Here is a 12,289-nt window from a genome sequence, read left to right on the forward strand (position 1 = left end):
GCTAGATTTAGGCAACCTTCACCTATAACTGTTAAAGATCTACAAGAAGAAGCAAAAACATTAAAAAATGAAATTACTAATTTAAAACAAAATAATATCTAAATACAATATAGATTATTAGAATTAGAAGGAATAGAAAAACTTAGAACCCAACAATTAATTAATACTAATCAAACCTCTACATCTAGTACTCCACCAATAGATAATAATTACTTAAACCTTATTACTACTCATAAATGGCATTGTACTATTAAATTACTTGTTAAAAATGATGAATTTAATCTTATTGCTTTAATTGACTCTGGAGCTGATATTAACTGTTTACAAGAAGGAATTATTCCCTCAAAATATTATGAAAAAACTTCAGAAAAGGTATTAAGTGCTAACAACTCTCATATGAAAATTAATTACAAGCTTTCATCAGCAAAAATTTGTAAAAATAAAATATGTTATGAAACCTCATTTGTTCTAGTAAAAAAATATGAATATTCCTTGCATATTAGGAACACCCTTTTTATCACTATTATATCCCTTTACAGTAACTGAAAAAGGATTAGAAACAAATATTTTAGATAATAATTTATGTTTTGAATTTATATATCCTCCACGATCAAGAGAATTAAATCTTCTAAAAGAAATTTCTACTAGTATTATTACTAATAAAAAGAAACATATTAATTTTATTTCTAAAAAGATTCAATATAAAAGAATTGAAGAATAATTACAAAATAAAAATCTGCAAGAAACTATAAAGGTTATTAATGATAAAATTGAAAAAGAAATATGTGAATTAAATTCGACAGCTTTTTGGCATCGTAAAAAATATGAAGTTTCATTACCTTATATAGATAACTTTGATGAAAAAAACTATCAATACTAAAGCAAGACCAATACTCAATATTTAGAATATTGTAAAAAAGAAATTCAAGAATATTTAGATAAAGGATTAATAAGAAATTCTAAATCTCCTTGGAGTTGTTCAGCCTTTTATGTTATGAATGCTACTAAACAAGAAAGAGGAGCACCTAGATTAGTCATAAATTATAAACCATTAAATAAAGTATTAAAATGGATTAGATATCCTTTGCCTAATAAACAAGATCTTATTAAAAGATTAAACCATGCATCTATATTTTCTAAATTTGATATGAAATCAGGATATTATCAAATTGGGGTGAAAGAGGAAGACAAATATAAAACCGCTTTTAATGTTCCCTTTGGTCATTATGAATGGAATGTTATGTCATTCGGATTAAAAAATGCTCCTTCTGAGTATCAAGAGATTATGAATGATATTTTTTATCCTCATATGAAATTTGCATTAATTAGTATATCTTGACGATGTATTAATATTTTCAAATTCCATAAACCAACATATAGATCACTTGCATACATTTATTAATCTAGTTAAAGAAAATGGATTAGTAGTCTCTACCAAGAAAATTAAAATATTTCAAACAAAAATTAGATTTTTAGGATATGAAGTTTATCAAGGAACTATTACTCCAATTCAAAGGTCAATAGAGTTTGTCGATAAATTTCCAAATGAATTAAAAGATAAAACTCAACTTCAAAGATTTTTAGGATGTGTCAATTATGTAGCAGATTTTATACCAAATATTAGAATTATTTGTGCCAGATTATACACCCGCCTTAGAAAAAATCCAAACCCTTGAAATAATGATATGACAGAAATAGTCAAAAAGGTAAAACAAATAGTCAAAAGACTACCCTGGTTAGGAATTCCTGACCCAGAAGCTTATCTTATTGTTGAGACCGATTCGTCAGACTTAGGATATGGGGGAATACTTAAACAAAAAGTTTTATCATCATCAAAAGAACAAATTGTCAGATATCATTCAGGTATTTGGCATCCAGCCCAACAAAAGTATTCTACCGTTGAAAGAAATTTTATCAATAGTTTTATGTCTTCAAAAAATTCAAGATGATTTATTTTAAAAAATATTTTTAATTAGAACTAATTGCAAAGCAGCCCCATCTGTTTTACAAAAAGATGTTAAAAATTTAGTTTCAAAACATATTTTTGCAAGATGGAAAGCATTATTACACTACAAAAAAATGCTATTTAGTGGGAGTTATTTTACGGAGGTTTTAAAAACCCCCTCAAATTAACATGAGTTGCAGCGTTTTGGGAGAACGCTCAAAATTGTAACAATGGTGGCGGTTTTTATCATTTTTTAAGGAGGTTTATGCCCTCCCAAATTCAAAGGCAATTTTACCTGAAAATTTTTCACCATTTCCCCCCCCCCCCCCAATTTATTTTCACCAAATCCCTCCAATTTTGTCTACGCGAACACCCTTCCTCATCTCCCAACCCTTCCCCACCTCTCCCCACACCCTCGAAGAAAGCGGAAAATCTCCCCTCGAAGAAAAGCTCCGTCGCGATGGGTCCCGGCGCCACGCAGTTCGTCGTTATCTGCGTACCTTTCAGCTCCTTCGCCAGGATCTTCGCCATCGCCTCCACCACCGCCTTCAACGCCATGTACGCGCCGTACCCAGGCTTCAGCGCCGCCACCAGCGACGTCATCAACAGGTTGATCCGCCCCCCGCCGTCGCGCTTCAAGTAGTTGGCCGCCTCCCTCGCGCAGGCGAATCGCCTCGCGCGTTCACCGCGAAGATGCGGTCGAAGGACTCGACGGTGGTGTTAGCAACGGAGGGATAGGCACCGTCATTGATGCCGGCGGAGTTGACGAGGATGTGGAGCGGCGAGTCGAAGGCGCGTTGGGCTGAGTCGAAGAGGGACTTGACCTGGGCCACTACGGCGCGCGGCGTGGCGGAGTTGGCGTTGATTTGGGCCGCGACAGAGTGGGCTTGGGAATGGAGAAGCCTGCAGCAACTAAGGTCAAGGAAGCATTATCCAAGGAAGCATTGTTTTGATAAGAATAGGAACTGGCGCAGATGGCATGCGTTTAAAAGAAGGTATTCCTTTTGCTTGTGATGGGGCATATTGTTTTGATAAGAATAGGAATATAATTTATACACAAAAATATGTTCTCTAATATATCGTATTTTCACAAACCACAATAGAATTATGAAAATTGTACATCACTGCCTTTCTGCTAGATGAGTTTTATAAATGCAATTTTTAAACTTTTAGTGATAAGTTAGTTTTTCCATTGTCAAGGCATTCATATCAACAAGGGTCTATTAGCTCTTGGGAATGTAATAAGTGCTCTAGGAGATGAAAGAAAGCGAAAAGAAGGTGGCCAACGAAGGCATTGTTCAATTAACTCACGTTTTCTATTTTGGTCTTCCCCCCTGTATGCATAATTATTTGTCTTGTGAATGATTTCTTTTTCTCCCTCAACTCCTTTTCAACATCATTGGCGAAAGACTATTATGACGTGCTTGGTGTGAGTAAGAATGCAAGTTCTTCTGAAATAAAGAAAGCATACTACGGGGTAGGTTTTGATTAACTAGTATGAATATATATATATATATATATATATATTGATACTAGAACATTTTTTTTAAATTTTTTTTGGTAAACATGACTTATTTCCTGGTAAAAATTTATGATTTCTTGTATCTTTCCTGGTTAAAAGGGATCAGATTATAACATTCTTTTTTAATTTCATGTCTTTCCCACATGCTTACAAAACTGTCATTTTCTTTATAGTATGTGGATACTGCAGTCATTTCCCAAGTAGCGATATTAAAAATAATTGTTTGAATTGGACTAGGAAGAGTTTGTTTTAAATCATGTTGATCTTACATATGCAATCACTTATTTACATTATATATTACAGAAATATGTCTTTCACCTTTTGCTGTTTAATTTTTTACTTGCTACTTTTTTATGATTTTCTTTTACCAAAATCAGAATGTATTATTCTCTTATAATATTTTCATGTCTGCACAAGTTCTAGGCTTGCTAACATATTCCTTACAGTTCCCTTTACTTATCCTTCATTCTTTCTTGACACAAATTCTTCAAAGACTCTTGATAATCATGAATTGTTTGTCTAAAATAATTCTTTCCCTATGCCATTTCTACCATCTCAATTTTTTTTCTCTATGTTCTGCAGCTTGCAAAGAAGCTCCATCCTTACACAAACAAAGATGATCCTGAGGCTGAAAAGAAGTTTCAAGAAGGTTTGGTCGTAAACAAGAAAGGTTTGACTTTAAAAGAACTTCTCCAGCAAACATCTCATCATAATGCAAAAGTTCGTAGAGGTATATATATTAATATATTGTCAGTATATATAATTTCTTTTAAATGTGCATATCAGTGTCAATAATTCTTTATAGAATAATTCTGTATGTTTGAAACGATAAAGGTCAAGTTGGTTTGAGTTTAAGCCTAAGGCCAAAAAATTAGGACCATGAACATTGTGTCAATATTAGTCACTATTTCCAAATCTGTCAAAAATAAAATTGAGTGGTCATTAATTATATTGTTTGGATCCTATGGAAGTTTCTCTAATGGCATGTCTTTATTGCTTTAATGTGTTGACCTGGTTCCTATTCCTAATATTCTATTATTCTTTTTGAATTGTAATATCATAAATTAATTCCATTGCTTTATTTAATCCTGTTAAACATTCCAATCTTCATTTAAATTTGGTAATCCTTGTATTAATACTCTTTCTTTTCTACCCGCTAAATTACAGATGCATTGATTGGTATTAAGGATTTATTCATTAGATATCCAGAAGAACAAAGGTTGCACAAGTATACTGCTATAGAAAAACTTCGTGAGCGCATTGGTGATGATGATAAAGTGGTCCGAAAATCATTATATGATCTTTTTAAAGTAGTGATTTTACCTGGCTGTAAAGAGGTAATTTTCATTTTGTTTACTTGAATCACTTTTCTCACACATTGGGATGATGCTCCATTATCATTTAGAAGCAATCCATCACTGACTCACGGTCCAAACTTGTTTCTAGGATTATGACCTGGTTAAATCTTATGTGTCAAAGATCCAAGAGATGGAAGGTGAATTGCAACGTTTGGAAAATTCAAATGCGAAATCTAGACATTTTGTTGACTGGGTTGATTCGGATGATAGCGGATTCCAGTCAAAGAATGCTTTATTTGCATGTGATAATGAGTACTCTTCTGATTGTGATGCCAAAGTGGACATAATAGGTAGAATTTTGGCAGTTGATTTGATGAATTATTGTAAGATGTATCCTTGATTTGATTGTTAACCCTTGTGGCTGATGTTAATAATATTATTTCTGACAATTTTGTTATAGTCGAGACAATTGAAATATAAATAGTTATTTTTTTATTGAAATATAAATTAAATAGTGAGAATTCTTAATCTCTCTTAATATGAAAACCCATACTTAATGAGCTATAATCAAATTCTCCTCAGTTATATTAATTTGTCTGAAAGATTTTCCTTTATGTATTTAGTTTAAGCTTTTGAAATAATTAGTTTATGGAACTTTAATAATTTAGTGGTTAGGACTTTAATCTTGAACAACTTTAATAATTTATTTGACATTTTGTTGTCTATATTATGGGTTTCTATTGATAGTTTGTATTCCCATTAATTTCTTTTTTTTCTTATAAAAATGTTAATATTATCCAATGGAATTTGGATTATGTTATGAGTACCTCCTTATTTTTTTGTATACAGACTAAATGTAATTTAGATTAAAAAAATAAAATATATTGTGAAATAAAAAAAAAACATCATTCAAATTGAGGAGGTCAAAAACCCCCGCTAAACAAAACGCCGCAGAATGGAAAAGGTAGCGGAGGTTGGTAAAAATCGCCGTATAATGCTAGTGGCGAACGTAACTGCGACGTTTTTATAAAACGCCATTACTTATTTTGAGGGGGGCGAAAACCGCCGCAATATGAAAAAAAAAACCGCCGCAAAATGACAAATTTCTTGTAGTGTTATCTTGTTTCGATTTTGAGATTGAACATATCAAAGGAGAGACAAACACATTACCAGATTATTTAACGAGAGAATTTTTACAGGAAAAATGAGCAAAAGTGCAAAAGATCAATATGGAACGCCTTTCAAGGCCTCTTCCAGCAAGACAGTTAAACAGGTTTCACCTGATTCATCAAGATTATTATTGGCTTCGCCGAATGATGCAAGAAAGTTACCAAGCTCTCTCAATAGTAGAACACCTTCTCACTTAGGCTTTACTACCGAGAACACCAACAAGAGTGTATAACTTTGGCCTCTACTTCCCCCCCCCCCCCCAAAGAAGACTCAAAATATCAATAGCTTTGAAAACAAATAATAGAATTTGAACACAAATTCAAAGATAAATCAAATAATTTCAAGAAAAGTTATTTGCCAGCTCTACAAGACGACAAAAGACTTTTTAAGATTCCTTATCTTCTGAAGTCTTACTATATGTAAATTATTGTACCATCTTTTGTTTTCCAATCCTACCCTTCAATAATGAGGAGTTTAAATGCCCTTAACTGTAATTTAGTAGGAAGGAGTTTGCCTATATAAGGAGAGGTTCTCCTACTTTGTACATCATCGAGTGTTTGAAATTACTAAGTTTGTAAAATAACGCTTGCTATAAAAGAATTCTCTTTGAGTTATTATCTTCTTCAAATCTCATCTCTTTGTAAGTGTTCTCTTATAAACTCTGATAATTTTACATTTATGATTATGATTATTGCTTTCGCAACAATGGTATCAGAGCCTGCTCTGGTATCTCCAATATAAATTGATCATAACTAGGAGGCTCTGCTACCTTTACTTGAATCAATTTATATTGTGTTCAAAATGATAATATTTCTAGAAAATGGACATATTCATATTACTTATCATGAATATCCATATCCCCATCTTTCGATTAATGTATATCGTTATTAACTCTTTTGAGTTTTCTAATTATTTGATTTATCTTTGAATTTGTGTTCAAATTCTGTTATTTGTTTTCAAAGCTATTGATATTTTGAGTCTTCTTTGGGGGGAAGTAGAGGCCAAGGTTATACACTCTTATTGGTGTTTCCGGTAGTAAAGCCTAAGTGAGAAGGTGTTCTACTATTGAGAGAGCTTGGTAACTTTCTTGCATCATTCGGCGAAGCCGATAATAATCTTGATGAATCAGGTGAAACCTGTTTAACTGTCTTGCTGGAAGAGGCCTTGAAAGGCGTTCCATATTGATCTGTTGTACTTTTGCTCATTTTTCCTGTAAAAATTCTCTCGTTAAATAATCTGGTAATGTGTTTGTCTCTCCTTTGATATGTTCAATCTCAAAATTGAAAGAAGATAATAATGCTTGCCATGTTGCAAAAATATGTTTTGAAACTAAATTTTTAACATCTTTTTGTAAAACAGAGGTGGAGCTGTTTTGCAATTAGTTCTAATTAAAAATCTTTTTAAAAATAAATCATCTTGAAATTTTTGAAGACATATAATACTTTGCTAACAAATATAAAATACAAAATAAAATTAATGAAATATATATATATATATATATATATATATATATATATATAACAATAACAGTTAACATGCCGTACGGATTTACTCTTAAGATTTCCTTCCTTATCTTTCATCGTATTTATTTGACCCGGGAATTCAATTGTTATTCAAGAACTCTCCATTCACATCGTAGATAGGCCGAGAGAAAAGAGAGATGAAAAGAAAAAGAAAAGTAATATATTAAGAATTTTTTCTATACATAGATTAAATTACAATGAGATTTGTAGTTAAAATAATGTGTATATTATTCTATCTCATGTTATTAAGAAGACCTAATGGTTCAGTAATTTAGTTAAGAAAAGATGAAAACAAAAAAAGTAAAATAGAGATGAAAAAAAGAAATTTTATATAACTTCTCCGTGTAAGTTATTTGAATCATGGAATACGGGTCACCGGAAAATTGAACGCAAGTAACCTTGTTGGTCTCCTCCAAGAAAATTTTAGTATTTACCTATGTCCTGAAAACTAGTATATGAATACGCAATAACCCACCAGAAATTAATCAATTATTAAGTCTGAGTCTGAACTCTGAAGTATCTATTTTTTTAACATGTATTAAAGTTTCTCAATGTATGATGAAAAATTAATAATATTTAATAATATATTTTTTTACAAATAATTACATAATATTAAATAAAGACTTATTAGAGATTATATAATTTATTATCAAGTTGTTAATTTAAATAATATGTCAACTCAATTTTTTTAATTAAAATTTTAAATTCAAATCTTATAAATTAAAAAATTATAGTTGAAAAAGAAGATTTTATTATGAGTGGTTGGCCAAATATGTTTAGGCCAATTCTATTATCGAATAAGGCTAAAGCTTATATTTATTGATTCTTTAATTTAAATTGATAGATAATTATAAAATTATTTTATATATTAATTAAAATTAATGAAATAAAGTATCGAATGATCTTTAAATTTTAAAAATTTATAGATTTATTTATGTTTGAAAAATTTTAAATTATTAATCGAATAGTTAAAATTTAATGTATAACATAAATTATTAAACAGAATAAATATAAGTAGAGATTTACTCTAAAGTGTGTTCCTCTTTTTATATATATATAGAGGAGAGATCCGTTTACTCCATTGAATAACTCATGTTCTACATCAAATTTTAATGATCAAACCCTTGAATTTAAAGATCTTAATGCATAGATCAAGTTTATAAATTTTTAGAAAATTTGAAAACTGTTTAATACTTCATTTTATTAATTCAAATTAATGTATAAAATGATTTTATGATTATCCGTCAATTTGAATTAATGAAATAAAATATCAAATGGTTTTCAAATTTTTTAAAGATTTGCATACTTAATTTATGATTAAGAACTTTAAATTTAACCGTTGAATCCTTGAAATTTGACGTGGAACACAAGTTATTAAATGAAATAAGTCTAAGTAAACTTATCTCTCTTATTTTATATATATATATAGGTAACGCACAAGATAGTAGGTAGTATTAGTATTTTGAAACTCATCCAAAATGGTGCGACTTGTGTACATAGTCTTGGTCTTGGTTCTTCCGGTGTTGACATTGACCCTCTTGAACAAACACAGAACCGCCAAGAACCGTCGTCCACCGGGTCCTCGAGGCCTTCCCATGATTGGCAACCTTCACCAACTGGACACTTCAAATCTGAATTTCCAACTGTGGCAGTTCTCAAAGAGGCACGGTCCCCTTTTCTCCCTCCAACTTGGGTTCAAGCGAGCCATAGTGGTTTCCTCTCCCAAACTAGCCAAAGAGCTCCTCAAAGACCACGATCTTGACGTCTGCGCAAGGCCCACCTCGCTTGGCTCCCTCAAACTGTCCTACAACGCTTTGGAGCTCGTTGTCTGTCCCTACAGCGACCACTGGAGAGAACTCAGAAAACTCTGCGTGGTCAATTTCTTCGGCTCCAAACCCATCTCCACCTTTTCCCACGTAAGAAAATCCGAGGTGAAGCAAATGATCGAGGTCATATCCGGCCACGTGGGTTCCTCAAAGACAACGAACTTGAGTGAGGTTATCGTGTCGGTTTCAAGTGCTATCATATGTAGGGTTGCCTTCGGGAGGAAGTACGATGAGGAGGGTGCTGCGAGAAGCAGGTTCCACTGGCTGCTTAATGAGACGCAGGCTATGTTCATTTCCTTTTCTGTGAAACCAAATGAAGAGAAGAATAAGGATGTTGTGGATGTGTTGCTTGAGTTGAAGAAGGAGGGTCACTTGTCTATAGACCTCACTCATGATCAAATCAAAGCTATTATCTTGGTATGTGCTCGTGCTTTATCACTTTTTCCTATTAATAATTCTTTTGTAATTAGTAAGTAGTCGTCGGAATTTGGTCGTGCAATCCATGTAATTAATCTTGTCCAATGAGGTAAGACTTTCGTCGTGAAGTGTGAAGTTTGCAGCCATACTCTTATATCAAAAGTGATTTGTAAGTGGAAAATTACTTATTTATATATTATGTTTATTTTACATCACTATCTTATAAGTTAATTTTATAAGATCGAGTTTTATTTAAACTCTTACATTATATTATAATATTTTTTCAAAAAAGATAATCTTTTATTTATATACAAATGAAACTTAATAATATAAGTATGAAAATTATATTGAAAAAATCTCACTCATGCTTATTCTAAATCATTTAAAAAAAAATATCACTTCTTGTTTATATATGTTTCTAAGTCTAATAATATTTGACATGAATACATTCATCGAGAAAAATCCAAATATCATATCATTTAAAAATAAGATGAATATAAAATATGCAAGTTTAAAGTAATTTTCGCCTTAGAAAATAATATTGAGTTAAGTCTGAATATTAGTAAGTGAAAATTATAAATCGTTGTGCCAACCTTAGAAATCAGTACCCTAGCTAAATTTTTTAGAATACAGAGGTGGATCCGGTTAAACTAATACAATTGGGATGAATTCAGTTAAAAGTGTTCAAAGATTTATAGAGATTTAAATTAGTTACACCATCTTGAAAATGAATTTTATTTGTCTAGCATGCATCTTCGCTAATCCAAGCCTTTTTAATTTATCGCATCAACATAATATTAGTTCATCACTACATTGTCTTGAAACATAAGGAAAACATGGAACCATAAACATCATATCCAAAATATGAATTTGATCCTTACAGTTCATAGCTATTACAGACACATTGGGTATTTTAAGCTTCTGGTTTCTCGACCAACACCTTAAGCTTCCTCATGTTTAGAATGGCGTAGCCACAATGACATGTCTTCAAGAAAACTAACACATTGTTAAAAAATAAATTATAATTAAACAGAAAAGAGGGCTTAAAAAAAATTCTCTGATATTAACTCATTCTTGACAATCACAGGACATACTCGTAGGAGGTACTGATACAACCGCAGCCACATGCGTGTGGGTTATGACAGGATTGATGAAGAACCCAAGAGCAATGGCCAAAGCTCAAGAAGAAATTAGAAATGTGTGTGGCAACAAAGAGTTCATAGAGGAAGAGGATGTTGAAAAGCTTGTATATCTGAAAGCAGTGCTAAAAGAGACACTGAGGTATTATGCACCAACTCCACTGCTACCAAGAGAAGCCATAAGAAGTTTCACAATAGATGGGTATGAGATAGAAGCCAAGACAATAGTGTATGTGAATGGTTGGGCCATTCAGAGAGACCCTGAAGCTTGGAAAGACCCAGAAGAATTTTATCCAGAGAGATTCTTGAACAATGAGATAGATTTCAAGGGACAAGATTTTGAGCTGCTTCCGTTTGGTGCAGGGCGTAGAATTTGCCCAGGCATGTCACTAGGAATGGTCACAGTGGAACTCATAACTGCAAACCTTCTTAATTCTTTCCAATGGGAAATGCCTGTGGGGATGAAACCTGAACACATAGACTCTCAGGGCCTTCCAGGACTTGCACGACACAAGAAGAATCATCTTTGCCTTGTTGCCAAGAAACGTGTGTGAATGTGGCAAGAGCGTTTACTGCAATAAAGTCATTCTAGTTTGGCCTCTGATTCCGATTGTCCAAAATGTATCACCAAGGAGTTTCGAACATACGAGAATCATGCTCTAGTTATCTGCCTTTCTAAAATAAAAATCAAGAGGTAGCAACCTAACTAGTAAAACTCAACTTGATTTCAATGGACTTGAATTTTGAAATTGAATTTAGTAAATTTAACTCATGATATATATTTATTTTGGTCAAAATAGTTTCTAGTTCTTATAATTTTACTTATTTTATTTTTTAATTTTTATTTATAATTTAAAATAGGTATTTTTAGTTCTTATACTTATATTTTTAATTCTTAAAATTCAAGATATATCTTTTTAATTGTTATACTTATAATTTTTTAATCTTTCGGTCCTTTTGTTAATTTTTTTGTAACATTCTTTTTATATTGACGTGACAAAGATTTTAATTCAACTTTGTGTGTTTGATGTTAAGTTTATTTTGCTGGAATTATTCTAAATAAGGATTTTTGATACATCGTACATCTTTTGTATCTTTAGTTGTGACACCCATTATTGAGTCATTTGTTTTTTTTACTCTAACAAAATTGAAGACCTCTATATCGTATAACATAAAACAAATGTTACAAAAAAAATTAACAATAAGAGCTAAAAGATTAAAAAGTCACAAGTATAAGAATTAAAAAGATTTATCTTAAACTCTAAAAAAGGATTGAAAATGATAAATATATAGACTAAAAAAATTTATTTTAATCTATAGAGACTAAAAGATAAAGTATGTGAAACTATAGAACTAAAAGTATTTTAACTTACCTCCCTATATTAACAATACACCTCCATTATACTATTAATAATACACCTCCTAAGCACTCACTTTTTACATCCGTAC

At 31.5% G+C, this 12,289-nt stretch overlaps 2 protein-coding genes and 1 pseudogene across 2 annotated transcripts; 2 read left to right on the top strand and 1 right to left on the bottom strand.

The window, feature by feature from the left end:
• Positions 1–2,112: 2,112 nt before the first annotated feature.
• LOC109806202 (NADPH-dependent aldehyde reductase-like protein, chloroplastic pseudogene) lies at positions 2,113–2,874 on the bottom strand (annotated as a pseudogene).
• Positions 2,875–4,004: 1,130 nt separating this feature from the next.
• Positions 4,005–6,220, top strand: LOC145957236 (uncharacterized; the record flags this gene model as incomplete). The annotated part of the gene is made up of 3 exons (XM_083073459.1): positions 4,005–4,197; positions 4,635–4,804; positions 4,914–6,220. Coding segments are annotated over 3 exons (615 nt in total), but the record flags the coding sequence as incomplete, so codon positions are not given.
• A 2,683-nt stretch (positions 6,221–8,903) lies between these two features.
• Positions 8,904–11,637, top strand: LOC109806203 (cytochrome P450 83B1). The gene is made up of 2 exons (XM_020368581.3): positions 8,904–9,701; positions 10,789–11,637. The coding sequence occupies exons 1-2, from the start codon at positions 8,937–8,939 to the stop codon at positions 11,392–11,394; spliced, it is 1,371 nt and encodes a 456-aa protein (XP_020224170.1). The 5' UTR covers positions 8,904–8,936; the 3' UTR covers positions 11,395–11,637.
• The last annotated feature ends 652 nt before the right edge of the window (positions 11,638–12,289 follow it).

This window comes from Cajanus cajan, chromosome 4 (genome assembly GCF_000230855.2).
Source record: "Cajanus cajan strain Asha chromosome 4, NIPB_CcT2T_4, whole genome shotgun sequence".
NCBI lineage: Eukaryota > Viridiplantae > Streptophyta > Magnoliopsida > Fabales > Fabaceae > Cajanus > Cajanus cajan.

Coding starts and splice junctions, on each gene's coding strand:
- LOC109806203 (XM_020368581.3), top strand. CDS start 8,937: ATGGTGCGACTTGTGTACATAGTCTTGGTCTTGGTTCTTCCGGTGTTG. Junction 9,702..10,788: donor AAATCAAAGCTATTATCTTG/GTATGTGCTCGT, acceptor TGACAATCACAG/GACATACTCGTAGGAGGTAC.